The sequence below is a fragment of the Lampetra planeri genome, unplaced genomic scaffold (assembly GCF_965212315.1).
Source record: "Lampetra planeri unplaced genomic scaffold, kcLamPlan1.2.h2 scaffold_2160, whole genome shotgun sequence".
Taxonomy (NCBI): domain Eukaryota; kingdom Metazoa; phylum Chordata; class Hyperoartia; order Petromyzontiformes; family Petromyzontidae; genus Lampetra; species Lampetra planeri.
In genome coordinates, this window is record NW_027614926.1 from 1 (window position 1) to 18070 (window position 18070).

The window sequence follows — 18070 nt, forward strand, 5'->3', positions numbered from 1 at the left end:
AGCGGTAGGAGTCCAACCTCGGCTAGTGTTGTGCCGCGTGTAGCACCAGGGGATAATAATTGTTGGGTGTTCGAGGTGATGGCACAGAACAAAACACCGAGCTTCTGCTGTGGCAGCCAATCGAACACCGCGATCGAGTCGAGGTCACGCGTCGTCGGGATGGCGCGCGCGCTCTCTCTCTCTCCACCTGTGTGCCGCTCCTTGGCAGACGAGCTGACCCACACGCCGTCCGCGGCGCGGCTGCCTCCGGGCTTCTCCTTGCCGATGTCCGTGAATGCCTCCGGGGGCAGCGCGCTCTGCAGCCCCCCGAGCGCCGAGGCGGCTTGCGCCCCCAACCCCCCGAGCACCAGCACGGACCATCCGCCTGCGACGCGCAAACCCGGTGGGTGGTCGGAGCGCACGCGGCCGGCAACTCCACGCTTCCTCCCGTCACGTCTACCGGCGGTCTTCTTATCCCCACGGTAACTCCACTAATCTGCTCGGCACAACAACTTCTTGTGAGCCATCATGGAACGGCTGCGTAACTCCTCTCGACAAAGAGGCATTGAGAAAGCCTCGTTTGCTTTTCTGCACCAAAGCCTTCGCCTTTGACTCTGAACAATTATTATCCCTGCTGCTGCTACACGCAGCATAATACCGGCCGAGGTTGGACTTCCCCTGCTGTCAAATCTGGAGTGCAGTGCCCAGTTCCTGCCTCGCTGCACCTAACAGGGTTCAGAGTCATTGGTGATCCGGCACTCAAAGATTCACTCCACTCAATCGCTCACCGGCAGTCAGTTGCCCGCTTGTCCCTCTTCTGTCGCTACGAGCATTGTTACTGTTCAATGAACTTCACCCATGATGCCTCTTCACCCATGTTGAGCTCTACCACACGGTCCCATTCACACTGCCGATTAGCATGGTTGGCTACGTACGGTGCGAGAGAAGTTCAACATACATACAACCACTGCACTGCAGGTCCAAATCACACACTCTCTCATTCACCCACTCGCCCACTCATATCCTCTTCACTCACCCACTCACCCAATCACCCACTCATTTTCCCCTCACTCACCCACTCATTCACCCACCCACCCACTCACCACACTGCAGGTCACCTCACTTATTGTTCTGCTTCTTCCCTCACAATGCTCCACTCTGGAATTCCCTCCTCCCATCGTCTCTTCTCCCCAAGCTCCTACAACAAAAACTTTGCTCTATCCAAGAGTCGTCTTACACCCTTGCGTATTGCGACTTTGAGAGTTCCGTTCAGGGCTTACGCTCAGAAAGTGCGTTCTATAAGGACAACACGCGTGACGGCGCTTCGCCCGCGAGTGCTGCCGGGCACCTTTGACGTCGTCGCTCTCCGGGGGCGGCAGGGCGGGGCCGAGGGGGGGCAGCCGCACGGCGGTGCCCTCGTCCGCCGCGGGCCGCGCGTGAACGTTCACCGCCGTGAACGCAAAGGCCCCGACCTGCACAGGGAGACGCGCGCGGTCACACGGCCCGGATCCGAGAGATGCGTCTCTACGGCCGCGCGTGTCGTCTCGGGCGGCGGCGATGGAGGCCCCGGGCGCTACGGGTGGCCGCACCTTGAATTGTCGGACGAGCAGCGGCGCGCGAGAGCTGGCGCCGGTGCCGTTGCTGGGGATGATGCCGGCGCAGTCGCGGGGTGCAGGAAGGGGCAGCAGCTCCACGCCAGCCGCCCGGTTCCACAGGAAGCCCAGGATCTCCTGTGCGCCCAGAACCACGGCGTCGTTAACACGACTCCTCCGCCTCCTCCACTCGCACGACATCCCTTCCTCTCGCGTCGCCTGCTTACGCAACGTTACATTTACGTGTAAACCTTCTGGATCAAGACCTCATGAAGTTCCTTACGATCGGTCTCCACAGTTACTGCCAGACACAACAACCAAGACGTCAACATTGGCGACACAAAGCACAACCATACACCAGGCACAACTCTCGTAGTGCCGGTTCACACACCACCTAAACGACAACCCCTCCACAGATGGAAGCTGCCGCTGCTCCATTCAATCCAAGCGCCGTTGTCTGGCTAGACGGAGCTAGCACGGGCCGCGTGTTGGGAGACAGCACGTTGCCTTTTACAGCATGGTGCAAGCGACCGTGTGGACCCAAGTGTGGCCACGTTCGTGTGTGTGCGTGTGTGCGTGTGTGTGGAGAGTGGCACAGTAGGGGGCACAGGTGGTGCATCAGCCAGTCATCTCGGTCAGTCGACCCGTGGCACCTGGGTCTGCCCCGTGACCTCCTGCCAGCGGGCGTTCGGACACTTCACGTGGCCTCAACGTGCACAGAGCCTGGCACGAGCGTCATGGTGATGTCACTGCCACTTAGTGGCGAATGGCGGTTGTTGTTGTTGGAGAGTGGCAGTATCGTGGTTAGTCAATTTAACACGTAGGCCCAAAAACCTATATTATCGCGGTTAGTGTTTGCACACGGCTAGTGCCAACCCCTCCTATGCCGTACCGGCCGTCGTAGGGCCATGCTAACAGCACTTGCCCGAACAGTCTGTTAAAGGCTACACGGGGGATTTTTGTGTGGGTGCGTATGCGAGTGGTGGACGCCGCTCACTCTGCCGCCGTCCGCCTGCCGCTCTGCGGAGGTCACGCACTCCCAGTCCCCGTGCTGCCCCGCCCAGCTCTGCACGAGCGGCACCGTCGGCTCGTTCAGCTCCAGGCAGAGCTGCGACACAGACGCACGTGGCCATGAGCGCTGGGACACCACAGGCTCCTCCGTCGCGTGAAGCCGCCACGTGGAGCATCGAAACGAACGCAGCTTCCGGCTCAGGTGAGCGTTCAGGCGGTGATCAGCTCCCATTTACAGCCCCGAGTCGGTGATGGAAAATTCCCCGTGATTATGGCGGGGCAGAGTCCATCCATTGAACGACCACTGTTGAAGTCTCCACACGGCGGTGTGGATTGTATCGACCCAGAGGGATGGTGGTCCAAGTGAACCCCCGACCAGGATGTGAACTCGCGAGCGTCCGGTTGCGCCCCACTCGCTCTGCCACGGAGGCCCTCCAGGCCCGATTAATGAACGCTCAGTTCCCTGTGATCGTGAATGTTGTGGTTGTTGAGCCAGGGCTGCGGCAAGTTTAAAATGAAACGGTGGCTTAGTGCACAGCATTTATAGATCTGTAGACAAGAGATGCAGTTCAGTGAAATGAGTTGTTGATTAAAACTGTGAAACGGTAACCGGTAACCAGGAACCGTGTTCATAATATCTGACCGGTTCCAAAAGTCAGGAACCAGGAATCATTTACCAGTGGGAAATTCATCATGAACGCAGCAATTGGATCACAACAAACTACACGGCAGCCTTAATCACGGCGTGGGTCATTTGCATTTCTCAGTTAAAAGGTAACAACCTTGGCCCCAGGCTGGCACCCAGAATAAACTTCAACCCTGACAGCTGAATCTGGTTCTTTAGCACTCCCCGGCCTGCTCACAAGTCGACTGCCTCCTTGTGCCACTGCTGGCAGGAAGGGCCTCCACTCCAGAGGGAGAACCGTTACGTTTATTGCGGCAAAGCGGTAACTGTTTTAATGTTATTTTACTTTTATTCATGCGGTCACCGGTAACTTAGAAAAACGCGATTTTGACCGCCACTTTGCAACGCATTTCGTCTTTTTAAATGTGGTTATCCAGAGAAGGGACTGGGACAGCGGTGCGGTCCTTCGTCGTGAGCCACCGCAGCTCCGGACCCGCACTGCGCACGTTCCCGACGGCGGGTACGGAGCGACGGCCCCACCTTTTTCAGCGCCTCCGTGTCCATTAGCTCCTGCACGGCCAGCAACGACACCCTGCAGCAGGGTATAGCGGCGGCAGCCAGGACCCAGGGTCAGTGTCACCACGCCACCGTTCAGCTATGCAACATGTGAAGCAGGCGCAGTGTCGGCTTAGTTATCTTGTTGCTTAAATTCTTCACTCACGGAGCTGACGATTGCAATCTTTGCGCTCACTGTTACTCACATCTGAGCAGCTTTGAAGCATCGGAGGCACTTTTGTAACCCACCAGATAAAGATCTGGTGCTGCCGCTTTTGCAGAATCATTTTCTAGCTCTGCGGAATTTTTTCTAGGGCCACAGGGCAGCATAAAGATAATGCGCTGGGGTCTGCACAAAACATGTTTACATAACGATTCGCTATCAAAGCGACTGTAAATATGTAAAGCACTGGAATTCGGGACAGATATCTAATCATTTCAACTCCCGTTTACCCATGACCAGGGGTAAAAATTAAAAAGTAGAAGTTCCAGAATGAAACCTCTTGACTCTCCAGCCTATGTTCACACACACACAGACACCCACTCACACACACACTGCCATTTCCCCGCTGTGGAAACATCACAGTCCGGATATAGGAATCGTTCTGAGAAGAGCCGGCACGGCATACCGTCACAGACCGGCTCACCTCCACCGCTGTTCTCATGACCGCTTTTAGCGATAATGGATGTGAGCGATTCCGGTGTGATATCTGCTCTTCGTTCCGAGCGACACTCTGAGTCGCGACACGCACGCACGCAGACACGGTGGATGGCGCAGCGCGAGCTCACCCGCTCTCCAGCAGCGTCATGCACACGACCTCGCGCACGCCAGCGTTTGAGGACTTCTCGCGAGAGCACCGCTGCAGGTTCCAGCTGCCGAGCCGCACCACGGGCCGGCCGCGGTGCAGGCCGGAGAACGGACGCACGGCCGGACGGAGAGGGGAGGACGACGCGGGGCCGCCCGACGCCACGCCCCGCGAGGCCGCGTGGCGCGAGGAGCCCGACTCGGCCACGGGGCATCGGTCGTCGGCGCTTCCCTCCTCGCTCTCCTCGCTCTCGGGGGAGGGCGGCGCCGAGCCGCCCGCGAGCCCCGAGGGCCCGTTCCCCGCCCAGCTCCCCTGACGCCGCCGCCGCCGCTCGCGTCCCGGGCCGGCGTGCTCGCCCGCGCGGGCCGAGGCCGCCGGGAGCATCCCCTCGCTCCAGTTGGGCTGGCAGCTCAGCGACGCCGGACGCTCCGCGCCGGCGAGGCTGCGCAGGCTGCGCGACGTCGGGCTGGGGATCGGCCCGCTCCCGCCCAGGCCGCTGCCGCAGCTGCCGCCCCCTTTGCGCGCGAAGCCGACGCCGGCGCAGAAGGAGGGCGGGCGGGAGGAAAGGCCGGCGTAGACCTGCGCGCGGATCCGCTCGATGAGCGAAGCGCTGATGCCCCGCACGCGCACTAGATCGTCGACGGTGCGGAAGGGGCCGTGCTCGGCCCGGTGGCGCGCGACGCGCTCCGCCAGCTTCTCGCTCACGCCGCGGACGCTCGCCAGCTGCGCCGGCGTCGCCGAGTTGATGTTGATGCGCGTGGTCGCCAGGAGATCCGGTCGGGAGTCTCGGCTGACCTGGAAGGAGTCGCAGCTTCGTAAGACATTGCAGACGTCGCCCGGTTTTGGAACCGCGCAGCAACGCCACTTGTTCAAACATTCCGCTCAAAGATTCCCCGTATAACCTGAACAGACTGTTGGGCAAGTGCTATTCGCGAGCATGATGGGGTGATCGGACAGCACCACGTGTCCCCTTACATTGAAACCCACACGCGCACATACACACAAGCACACACACGCACCCACGCACACGAACACGGAGTGCGGTGCGGGCGCGCACCAGGCGTGCGCTGGACAGTGCGCCAGGGCTGCCCACGCAGATCTCCATGCGCATGGCCTCAAGCTTGGCAGCGCCCACCCCTGGCACGAGCGCCACGTCCTCGACCTTGCGGAAGCCGGCGATCTCCCTGCGGTACTCCACCAGGCTGTGCGCCACCGCCCGGGTCACCTGGGCATGGCACCGGCGGCAGCGGCACACACACAGAGCACAGCGCTCATCGACTCCGACTCGATCTCGGCTCCGCGCTCCGCGCTTTGCCGAACCGTCACACAGCACGGATGGGCGTATGGTTGCGCCGAGTTCATTTGGTTTGTTTCACTCGGCGAGCTCGCAAGAGTGCGGCCGTGACGCGGTCTGGCAGTGGCGCACTCGCCGCTTGTTGCAGAGGTTCAGGGTTGGAATCTCGCAAAGCGTCCTGGTTAATACTGCGGTGGCATTAACCATAATTATTATGCGTTGTCTGCTTTGGAGTGGACGTTAAAGATCCTTCGACGTCAAACGGATAGGCAATTGCGTCCAACTCAAAAATTCCCTGCAAATTACTCCATTGGGATTGTCCACAGCAGTAACCGTCGCCCCCTAGTGGCAGACTGAAGCCCTCTTGCAGGCCAGTGCTGAGTGACTTGCTGCAAGGGAGCAGCTGCCACTGGCGGTGGCCTTCGGAAGTTTGAGTTGAGATGCAATGTGAGGCGTTTAGAGTTGCTGGGTCATTGAATATAAACGCAACAAGATGATGATGACAATGATGAAAACTTGTACTTGACAATGAAGGAGGGAACGCGTGGTTTGTGCCGGGGCCGCCTCACCCCTGGGAGGGTCATGAGCTCCTCCTCGGAAGCCAGGTTCACGTTGACTCGTTCGCTGAGCGAGGGGGCACCCGGCGGAGCGTCGTGGAAGTTGCAGACGGCGCTGAGCTTGCGCTCGGCTCCTCGGTGGCGCGGCTCCCGGAGGTCCAGCGATGGCAGCGGACGGTGGCAGGCGAGGCCTCCTCCCATCGTCGCTCGTCTGCACCGGCGACAAACCGCGCACGCGCTCCTGAACGGCTCTCACGCCACCGGGCGCCCGCATCGCGGCACCGCGCTCCGCACCACGCGGGGTCCAGAATTCCCACAAAACGGGACGAGTCAAACGGACCGAGCGGAGTGCCGCCCGCGTCTCCCCAGGGGGCGGTGTTCCTCCGAGCGGCGGGCTGCGACCGCGCCGCTGCCGCTCGACGGGAGGGGCCGCCGCTCTCGGGTTCTGGGAACTCGGTCGGGGGGGTAATCTGAGCCCTGGCCATGCGGCTCCGATAAAAATACCACGGCCAACTCCGGCGGCACACGGCCCGTCTGACGCAACCTCCGGCCCTGAGCTCCGTTTGAGAAACTTCTCGGAGTTTAACACGGAAAACCCGGTCGTCCACGCGCATCAGTCAAACGCATGTTCTGGAAACGCACGAACAACAGCGATCGTGGCAGGGAGTGTGGGTAGGGCCCTGGGGCTCCGTGATAGGGGAGGCCAGGGCTTTGTGACGGTCTTCAGTGGTATGTAACCGAGGGCCCACTGTCTGGGATACGTCGCGTTCAATGCACACTTAAGCAATCTCGCCCGCTGCTCGATTAGTATTCCATCTGAACCCCCTCGGTGTTTCACCAGCGTCACTGCTGTGCTCTGTGGTCACACCGCTCCGATACAGCACGGACGAGCACTGAACGGAACCTGCACGGCTAAACACGTTACTTAACACATTCAACGCAACGGCAATTACTGCTGTGAAGACAGTAGTTTAATTGAACAAGTATTTAAAGCCTCTGTAGTGCAAACTCACCATCGCCGAAATAGCATTCCAATTAGCTATGCGCAAGCTGAGATGACCCGAGACGCTGTGAAGTTAATAGAAAAGATATTTTTGTTCCTTTAAAAAAAAAAAATTTAAACACCCGACTGGTTGAAAAGTGAAATCTGTTCACGAGCCACAAATATCACAAACATCAAACATCACAAACATCACAAACATCACAAACATCACAAATATCAGCTGCAGTGTGAAGGCTCCGTGAGGCTCACGATGGAGGACATGGAACCCACCACCACCACCACCAATCTAATAACCTCACCACTACCACCTCGACCACACGCTCACCATCAGTCTTCGACCCTCACCATCAACTCTATCACATGGTCAAATGACCCACCACCACTATTCCCACCACCATCAGTACCTCAACAACTGTCAAAACTACCAAGACAAAGATCCCCCATATAGCCTTAACAGACTGTTGAGACAAGTGCTGCTAGCGAGCACCTATAAAGCCCGGCACGGCACACGATGTAGTGGGCGGCCAGCACCACGCCGGGTCGCTATCGTCTCCCTAAGTGGCGACCTTTAGACATTGCATCAGGTACTCATGTGAGGCGGAGTTGACCGAGAGTAGACCACCACAGCCACCAACTACCAGTGCCTTCACAACTACCGAAAGCATGACCACACAACTAACACCAACACCATCACCAATGCCATCACGACCAACACCGCTTAGATCGATGGCACACACACACACACGTGCCATCACACGTGCATGCCCACCTCTACTCACGCCACGAAGTAGAAAAACAGATAAGCAGGCAATACTCATCCTTCCCAGATCTGCCTCTGCACATGAACAAACGTTTTGTTTTACACATTCCATCAGCCACACCGCTATCTGGCAGTGCATGTTAGTTCCAAGACGAGCAAATCCGTGGGCCAGTTTTGGAATTCAGTGTCTCGCGAGCAGTCAGACCTGCTTGAAGGTTGCTGCACTTAATGTGCCCCGCTGTGTTCCGTAACCGTCCGCGGTCTGCTCCCCGTGTCGAGGCATCGCCAGCGTGGCCGGCCACGTGTGTTTGCGGCCACGCGTGTTTACACGGTGCGAGGCAACGCGACTTTCCATCTCCGAGTGGATTAGCGACCGTGTCGGGAATGCGTACCTTGTCACCACTAAAGAGGAGGCTCGTTGACCCCGCGACCCTCCTGGCGCCGCGTCCCGACCGCAGGGACACAACGAGACCCAGATCTCAGAGGCAGCAGCTGTCGCACCTGCCTGCTTGTGGCTCTCTCCCTCCGTGTTGCCACTGCCGCTGAATCCGATCAGCAGTGAAGCTTCTCAGCCATGTCGAGGTGACCGTGGGGATCGCACCCGGGTGGGAATCTTCACGTTCTGTGCACGGAATGTCACGTTAATGAGCACCGATCGGTGTTTTATTTTATTTTTCCACGTGGGAGCAGTCGAGACGGCGTTTTGAGAAATGAGGCAGGCAGCTTTGTCCAACTACCCAAGCAGTACTCACTGCTCAATTGGGTTGACACACGGCAGCAATCATCGCCCCCCCACTGTTCGTCTAATGCCCACTTGCAGGCCAGCACTGAGTCCCATTGTTGCCTCACAGGGCAAGCAACCATCAGGGGGTCTCCTTGACTAAAACAAAACCAGCGCTCCGAGACATTTCAATCTGGTATGAGGCGCAATAAGAATGCAATTATTATTGGACTACACGTGTGACTCCACACCACCTAAACGCTCCCTCCGAGTCCTCACCGCTCTCTCACACACATGGTGGCTTCCCCTGAGCACCGTGACCATGGCCCCCCAGGGCAGGGCCCGGTCGCTCTGTTATCGTGTGAATATACAAACGGCACAGCAGTATTAATATACAAACGGCATAGCAGTATAAATGCCGCAATGCCTCAGTTATAATCCACTTTGCAGCTACTCGCTTGTTCATGCTACGGATGGTGGAAGGACCTTGAATAAAGGGAACTTTAGAGGGTATTTGGTCTACCGTACTTATTCACGGTTTTGACCAGTTTTTAAATGTGGTTACTGATTAAGCAACGCTAGTCAGAAGCAAAGGCCCTCGCGGCCACCCTCGTACACATCGAGACGACATCGGAGGGCGATCCTCTCAGAATGTATTCAAGTCGCTGTTCAAACGGCGCGGGGAGCCCTCCCATTGGCTCAGCAATGAGCCAGATTTAATCTGATTAGTTGAGCAAAGCGGTGAACCAGGAACGATTGCCTGATCGGCGAGCTGTCCTGTCATTGGCCAACAGATGTGAGAGAGAAAGGGTGGGATCTTTAGAATCAGTTGAACGGCCGAGGGAACTTTCTGGGCATCAGGGGCTGAGGGCATTGAAGGCAAGGCTGACGGGAACTCGAGGCCTTAGCCTGCAGCTCCCTACGTGCGGTGCGTGGAATAAATATCTTCCTCAAGATTCGGCCAGTGTGCGACGCACTCCTTTACACGCCCACGGCGGCCGCACCGACTCATCTGGATTGGAGCTGGAATGCGAGCGAGGCGTGCGCGAGGCGGTGGAACGCGGTGATGGAAAATCATCTGGGCCAGCACCATGGCGAAACGGTGAGAGGGCGTGCTCCGCGGGGAGATGCGTGCAGATTTGGAGCGAAGCGGCGCACGTGGCCCACTTGCTGCACGGCTCCACTGGGCCGCTTACTGCGCTGCCAGCAGAAACCCCCCCCCCCCTTCATCACTCCAGAAAAACCCAAATCTCCTCTCTCCATCACTTGTGCATGCAGCGCTGTGCGTTTACGTGAACTGACAATGGTGGCTCAGCGTTAGAGCAAGCAGCTCGCAAGCAGAATGTTGAGAGTTCGAATCCCGGTTGGGGTTTCACTCGGTCCATCACGCTTCCACAGTCAATTGAATGAGTACCGCTTTGTCGGGAAGTCAAGTGGTTGTGCTGTGGATAAACTTGCCCCCGTCACAGGAACGTGGATCTTCTACCACTGGCTTGGGACAGTAATTAGCACCGTACCAATGTTCATTTGAGCAGGAAATCACTTTGTTGCAAACGCTGCGTTCGCCGCGTGTTGAACTGCGGTGTTTATTTTTGACTGTGCTGTTTATAGCCCAAACGGGGTCAGCACTGATGCACTCTGCAGCCCACGCTGCATGCACGACCGTAAGCAGTCAGCGCAGCGATGACAACGTCAAGTTGTTCGGCGATAAAGGCGCAGTGCGTTGCGAACGATGGCACCGGGACTCGTGCCGAGCAGCAGAGGTCCGTGCAACAGAGAAGACCCCGGACCGTTTATCTCTGCTGCTGCTGCTGCCGCCGCTGCTGCTGCTGCTGCTGCCGCCGCCGGCGGCTCTGTGCGCACAACCCGACAGGTGCCAGCGACGGCAAACTCCTAATCGGTGCCTTTTGGCCACCATCCAGAGGTCAAGGAGTTCACAATGCGTGAAGCAAGTACCAGGGCCTTCTGAGATATCCAACACAGGCTGCATTTATACAACGAACATTGCAGCCAGTCACACGCAAAATCAATACGCAAATAATTGCATTGATCGTGACGCCGGTTCACCCAAAGTGCACTCTCGCCGTGAGAGTCGCAGACGTCGTGCGAGTGAGATCCCTTTAGAGATCTACAAGATTTGAGACCGGCGGCACGTTTGAGCGTCCCTGGAAGGTCGTCGTTCCACGTCGTTCCACGTCGTTACACCAACCGCGTGAGTGGTAGCCAGAGGTGGAGGCGCGCTGACACGAAGGCGAGTTCAACACCTCGTGCGATATCTCTGTTGGAAGACGGTCACCACTACCCTGCCACGTCTCGTGCATCCTCACCCGTGACACTCACGGCGTCTCAACATTGTGTGTTTGCGGCCGTGCAATGATCATGTTTATTGTTGTTCACCTGAAAATAATTCACCCGGCCCCGATTACTGCAGTGTCTCACCGGTAGCTGCTGCCGATGGTTCAAGTCTCATGTAAGGGTCGGTTCAGGAAGTTGTTGTGTCTGCTGACAGCCTTTCTATGAGAACAGCGGGAACCCATTAACAACTGTCCAAGGCCATTATCGCTCTTGTTCATTTACGTGAGGGGTCTTCACTAAGCGGTGACGGAAATTAGCCGATTGACGATTGCTGCCACAGAAACACATTTCGTCACCCCTCCTCCCCCTTTTATCCAAAGTGGCCCCGCCCTCTTGCCTGCCGCGTCACAGTTCCTGTGCCTGACCTTCTTGGGGTTCCCTCTCTGTCCCTTGGGTTTGTCCCAAAGGTGTTTCAGTCGCGGTCTCATCGATCTGGAACCCTTCGGGGTCGACAGCCCCCCCCCCCCTGGCGCCCAGAGCTGCCCGAGTCTCACGGGGAAAGGAGCCGCACACCCCGTGTCTGGAGGAAGGGGTGGAACCTGAAGGGAAAAGGGAGTGGCCTGAGCACGAGAGGGCGGGGCCACAAGATGCATGAGGCGGGGTCTATAACATGTGAGGCGGGGTCTATAACATGTGAGGCGGGGTCTATAACACGTGAGGCGGGGTCTATAACATGTGAGGCGGGGTCTATAACACGTGAGGCGGGGTCTATAACATGTGAGGCGGGGTCTATAACACGTGAGGCGGGGTCTATAACACGTGAGGCGGGGTCTATAACATGTGAGGCGGGGTCTATAACACGTGAGGCGGGGTCTATAACATGTGAGGCGGGGTCTATAACACGTGAGGCGGGGTCTATAACACGTGAGGCGGGGTCTATAACATGTGAGGCGGGGTCTATAACACGTGGGGCGGGGTCTATAACATGTGAGGCGGGGTCTATAACACGTGAGGCGGGGTCTATAACATGTGAGGCGGGGTCTATAACATGTGAGGCGGGGTCTATAACACGTGAGGCGGGGTCTATAACATGTGAGGCGGGGTCTATAACATGTGGGGCGGGGTCTATAACATGTGAGGCGGGGTCTATAACATGTGAGGCGGGGTCTATAACATGTGAGGCGGGGTCTATAACATGTGAGGCGGGGTCTATAACACGTGAGGCGGGGTCTATAACACGTGAGGCGGGGTCTATAACATGTGAGGCGGGGTCTATAACATGTGAGGCGGGGTCTATAACATGTGAGGCGGGGTCTATAACACGTGAGGCGGGGTCTATAACATGTGGGGCGGGGTCTATAACATGTGGGGCGGGGTCTATAACATGTGAGGCGGGGTCTATAACATGTGAGGCGGGGTCTATAACATGTGAGGCGGGGTCTATAACATGTGAGGCGGGGTCTATAACACGTGAGGCGGGGTCTATAACACGTGAGGCGGGGTCTATAACATGTGAGGCGGGGTCTATAACATGTGAGGCGGGGTCTATAACATGTGAGGCGGGGTCTATAACACGTGAGGCGGGGTCTATAACACGTGAGGCGGGGTCTATAACACGTGAGGCGGGGTCTATAACATGTGAGGCGGGGTCTATAACATGTGGGGCGGGGTCTATAACATGTGAGGCGGGGTCTATAACACGTGAGGCGGGGTCTATAACACGTGAGGCGGGGTCTATAACACGTGAGGCGGGGTCTATAACACGTGAGGCGGGGTCTATAACACGTGAGGCGGGGTCTATAACACGTGAGGCGGGGTCTATAACATGTGAGGCGGGGTCTATAACACGTGAGGCGGGGTCTATAACACGTGAGGCGGGGTCTATAACACGTGAGGCGGGGTCTATAACATGTGAGGCGGGGTCTATAACACGTGAGGCGGGGTCTATAACACGTGAGGCGGGGTCTATAACATGTGAGGTGGGGTCTATAACATGTGAGGTGGGGTCTATAACATGTGAGGCGGGGTCTATAACATGTGAGGCGGGGTCTATAACATGTGAGGCGGGGTCTATAACACGTGAGGCGGGGTCTATAACATGTGAGGCGGGGTCTATAACATGTGGGGCGGGGTCTATAACATGTGAGGCGGGGTCTATAACATGTGAGGCGGGGTCTATAACACGTGAGGCGGGGTCTATAACATGTGAGGCGGGGTCTATAACATGTGAGGTGGGGTCTATAACATGTGAGGCGGGGTCTATAACACGTGAGGCGGGGTCTATAACACGTGAGGCGGGGTCTATAACATGTGGGGCGGGGTCTATAACATGTGAGGTGGGGTCTATAACATGTGAGGCGGGGTCTATAACATGTGAGGTGGGGTCTATAACATGTGAGGTGGGGTCTATAACATGTGAGGCGGGGTCTATAACACGTGAGGCGGGGTCTATAACACGTGAGGCGGGGTCTATAACACGTGAGGCGGGGTCTATAACACGTGAGGCGGGGTCTATAACACGTGAGGCGGGGTCTATAACATGTGAGGCGGGGTCTATAACATGTGAGGCGGGGTCTATAACATGTGAGGCGGGGTCTATAACACGTGAGGCGGGGTCTGTAACACGTGAGGCGGGGTCTATAACACGTGAGGCGGGGTCTATAACATGTGAGGCGGGGTCTATAACATGTGAGGCGGGGTCTATAACATGTGAGGCGGGGTCTATAACATGTGAGGCGGGGTCTATAACACGTGAGGCGGGGTCTATAACATGTGGGGCGGGGTCTATAACACGTGAGGCGGGGTCTGTAACACGTGAGGCGGGGTCTATAACACGTGAGGCGGGGTCTATAACATGTGAGGCGGGGTCTATAACATGTGAGGCGGGGTCTATAACATGTGAGGTGGGGTCTATAACATGTGAGGCGGGGTCTATAACACGTGAGGCGGGGTCTATAACACGTGAGGCGGGGTCTATAACACGTGAGGCGGGGTCTATAACATGTGGGGCGGGGTCTATAACATGTGGGGCGGGGTCTATAACATGTGAGGCGGGGTCTATAACATGTGAGGCGGGGTCTATAACATGTGAGGCGGGGCACTGGACTCAAGCCAAAGAAACCCGCGACTCTAAAAGAATGACTGCGACTCGTAAGAAAATCCCAATTCCGCATGTAGATAGGTGCTTCAACCATGAACTTCCCTCTTCGTTTAAGGAAATGTAATCATTTAATCAAATAGGCGCAGCAGGGGGCAGCAATGTAACGCCACAGACGAGGCCACGGGCAGACACGTTTAACGTCAATTCTTGTCGCGCCGCGCACACTGAATGGGATTTACCAGCGGGATTGATTGCAAGTAAGCACGGCTTCTGAGAGAACATCATTTCCGAATGCCAGCATTGGTTTGAGCGAGCCTGACTGCTGAAGAGACACTGTATGTGGAAACCTGTTCAAAGTGTGCTGGTATTAAACAAAAGCTGCAAATGTTGACGGTCAGATGGCCGTGTGGCCGATGGGATACGAGGAGGCGGAATCGCCGAGTAACCCAGATCCACATCAACGGACGGCGTGGGACGAATGCTTCATTCGCCCCGAGCGCAACCCGAGCCAGAGTCTCAGGAGGCTTCGGTTTCAAAGAAGGATTTAAGCTCAAATGGATGTCGGTGGAAGTCAGCTGAACAACCCGAATGTGAAACTCGAATTCAACCCAGACAAGGCTGATGACACCGAGGACGAATGGGAATAATCCCACAGCACGGCTTCAGTGTGCAACGTGGAACCGAATGAGCCACTCACGGCCAAAAGGGTCACGGCGACAACAAAGGAAGGCGGTGAACGGAAGCCAAGATGCGAGCGGATCGCCAACACGACGGCTTGAATGTCACGTCGGCGACGCGAAACCTCGGGATCGTGTACTCGGGTTCATTCACCTCAAACAGTCACAGGACACACAGCTGAGAGAAAAGGGAAATTCTACCGAAAACAAACGATGACCGAGCACAGCACGAGTGCTTGTGTTACCCGCCAGCGAGTCACGTGCTCGGCAGCCACCCTCGGCGGTGACAACAACAGGAACGAAGCCTCTGGTCTGGGCACAGCCGCTTCGTCTCGGCTCCGGAGACGAGATAACGAACGAGCCACGGCCACCACTGCGAGCCACGGACGACTGTGGCAGCAAGAATGACGAGCTGCTGGCGTGGTGGAATTGGACTGATCGTTCAAGTGCAACAGCGTCTGACAGCATCAGTTCATGATCTGGGGTGGCTGGATGAAAAGAAAACTCCTTACAGTTATTTATCTAGGAAAGCCACCTCGAGTCCGAAGACTCGTTGTCAGGAGGGACCTGCTACTTTGGGATGTTTGACCAACACCAATGACAGAGAATGTGTTCCCTTACAGGAGGAAACCAGAGAATTCGGAGGAAACCCATTCAAGGCAGGGGGGAAATCTACTCACTCCGCTCACTCACACTGTTTAGAGCACGGGGAGACATACACACGTCACAAAGGTCGGTACCAGAGTCCGGAATCGAACCCCGACCCTTATTCCTGTGAGGCACACGTGTTAGCACGGCATCACCGTGCCGTAAACGGTGCACACGAAGTGGTGGTGCCAGTGGGACAGACGTCGGAAACGGAAGCGATGCTCCCGCTATGGTTTAATGGGACCCAAGATAACACGAATCTGTAGTTCATCTTCTTGGTTCTTTCGGTAAAGTCACGTAGAAGGGAAGTAATAAAATAATACAAATAAAACATAATAAAACAATATGTTTTAGTTTTATTTTTATTATTTTATTACTTCCCTTCTACGTGACTTTACCGAAAGAACCAAGAAGATGAATCCCTGCAGTCACGAAAGAAGCTTTACATCGAAACGAATCTGTAGGTACAAAGTCCCGGCAGCTCGAGGTGGCACCGAACGTAGAAATAGCTCCCCCACCCCCCCACCCCCCACATCGCGGTCATCTCAGGGCGCCACCCACCCAGACCACTTGGACTTGACCGAGCATGGTCAAGGCCTCGTGTTTATGGTGCCACCGCCACCACACGGGTGTCCCACGTGTTGAGTTTGTAAGACTCTCAGTCACGTCTGTGTCTACAGTTGTTTTGTTATCCGTCAAATGTAAACAACGATCACAATGATTATCCCAAACATTGTAACCAATATTTGTGCACTCTCCTGCTTGTAAAGGGTCTAAAAGGTAAAGGGTCTAAAAGGTAAAGGGTCTAAAAGGTAAAGGGTCTAAAAGGTAAAGGGTCTAAAAGGTAAAGGTGCAGCTCTGCAATAGCTCGCCGACTCCACTGCAGCAGCAGGTCTCGTCGTACCCACACTTCACCCCACCACACGCAACCTGCCGGTCGACCGATCTGTCTCCTGGATGATGGAGAGAGGCGAGGGGGGTAACACACTTGCCCCATTGCTACAACTGCCGCGCCGGGAGGTCGAACTTCACCGGCGGCCTCTGGATGCCAAGTGCTGACTGTCACGCCGAGGCATCTCCCCATGAATCCTAGAGATGAACATTTATCCTGACGCCAGGATGCCTCTTTTACACCGTTTTACAGCAAACACCAATGAGATTGCGCCCATTCCAACTCCATCACCAACCAACCCGATCCATCCACCGTTGCGAGGCAAACTCGGAGGATCATTGGAGTCGACATGGCAGCCCCCCTCCCTCCCCCCATACCCCGACTGGCACCAAAGGGCGACTGACAGCAGCGATGTCCCTCCGCCACCGTCCGCGACACCGCGACAGACCCACCATCACCAGCATCATCAGCACCACCATCACCATCATCATCACCATCACCAGCACCACCATCACCACCAGCATCAGCATCACCAGCATCATCACCACCATCACCATCATCACCATCATCACCACCATCACCACCAGCATCATCACCAGCATCATCACCATCACCAGCATCATCATCATCACCAGCATCATCAGCATCACCACCACCATCACCATCATCACCACCAGCATCAGCATCATCAGCATCATCATCATCACCAGCATCATCATCACCATCATCACCACCACCATCATCATCATCACCACCATCATCATCATCATCACCATCATCATCACCATCATCATCACCATCATCATCATCATCACCACCATCATCATCATCATCACCACCATCATCACCACCATCATCATCACCATCATCATCACCATCATCACCATCAGCATCACCACCATCACCAGCATCATCATCACCATCATCATCACCATCAGCATCACCACCATCATCATCACCATCATCATCATCACCACCATCATCACCACCACCATCATCATCACCATCATCACCATCAGCATCACCACCATCACCAGCATCATCATCACCATCATCATCACCATCAGCATCACCACCATCATCATCACCATCATCATCATCACCACCATCATCACCACCACCACCATCATCATCACCACCATCATCACCACCATCACCATCATCATCACCACCATCACCAGCGCGCAGCTCACTCACCGCTCGCGCTCGGCCGCCTCCCGTGACTGGCGCGCCCCCCAGCAGCGCGGCGCGCGGGGCCGGCCCCGCCGCCACGTGGGGGGGGGGTGAGGGGGGGCGAGGCGGAGTCGCCGCCGCCTCCTCCTCCCGGCCCAGCACCGCCGCGCACTGTACCCGGCTCGCACGCACTGGAGGAGCCCCCCCCCCCCGCGTGTTACACAAACACCGCCCGCGGTGCCGTGGGTGTCAGCGCGATCGACTTGTAACCGGCTCCATTCCATCTCCCGGCGTGGCAGTTGTAGCGATGGGGCCAAGTTTCTCAAATTCGTTACTCAATCCCTGCCGCTCGTTCACCCAGCAGTATGGACAGGATCCCCCA

General features: G+C 56.5%; 1 protein-coding gene across 1 annotated transcript; it reads right to left on the bottom strand.

The window, feature by feature from the left end:
- Positions 1 to 5: 5 nt before the first annotated feature.
- LOC144740444 (endonuclease/exonuclease/phosphatase family domain-containing protein 1-like) lies at positions 6 to 17798 on the bottom strand (the record flags this gene model as incomplete). The annotated part of the gene is made up of 10 exons (XM_078623296.1): positions 17713 to 17798; positions 8575 to 8804; positions 6432 to 6630; positions 5626 to 5793; positions 4552 to 5363; positions 3748 to 3799; positions 2569 to 2679; positions 1569 to 1709; positions 1328 to 1451; positions 6 to 364 (listed from the first exon to the last, which is right to left on the bottom strand). Coding segments are annotated over exons 3-10 (1956 nt in total), but the record flags the coding sequence as incomplete, so codon positions are not given.
- Between the last annotated feature and the right edge of the window lie 272 nt (positions 17799 to 18070).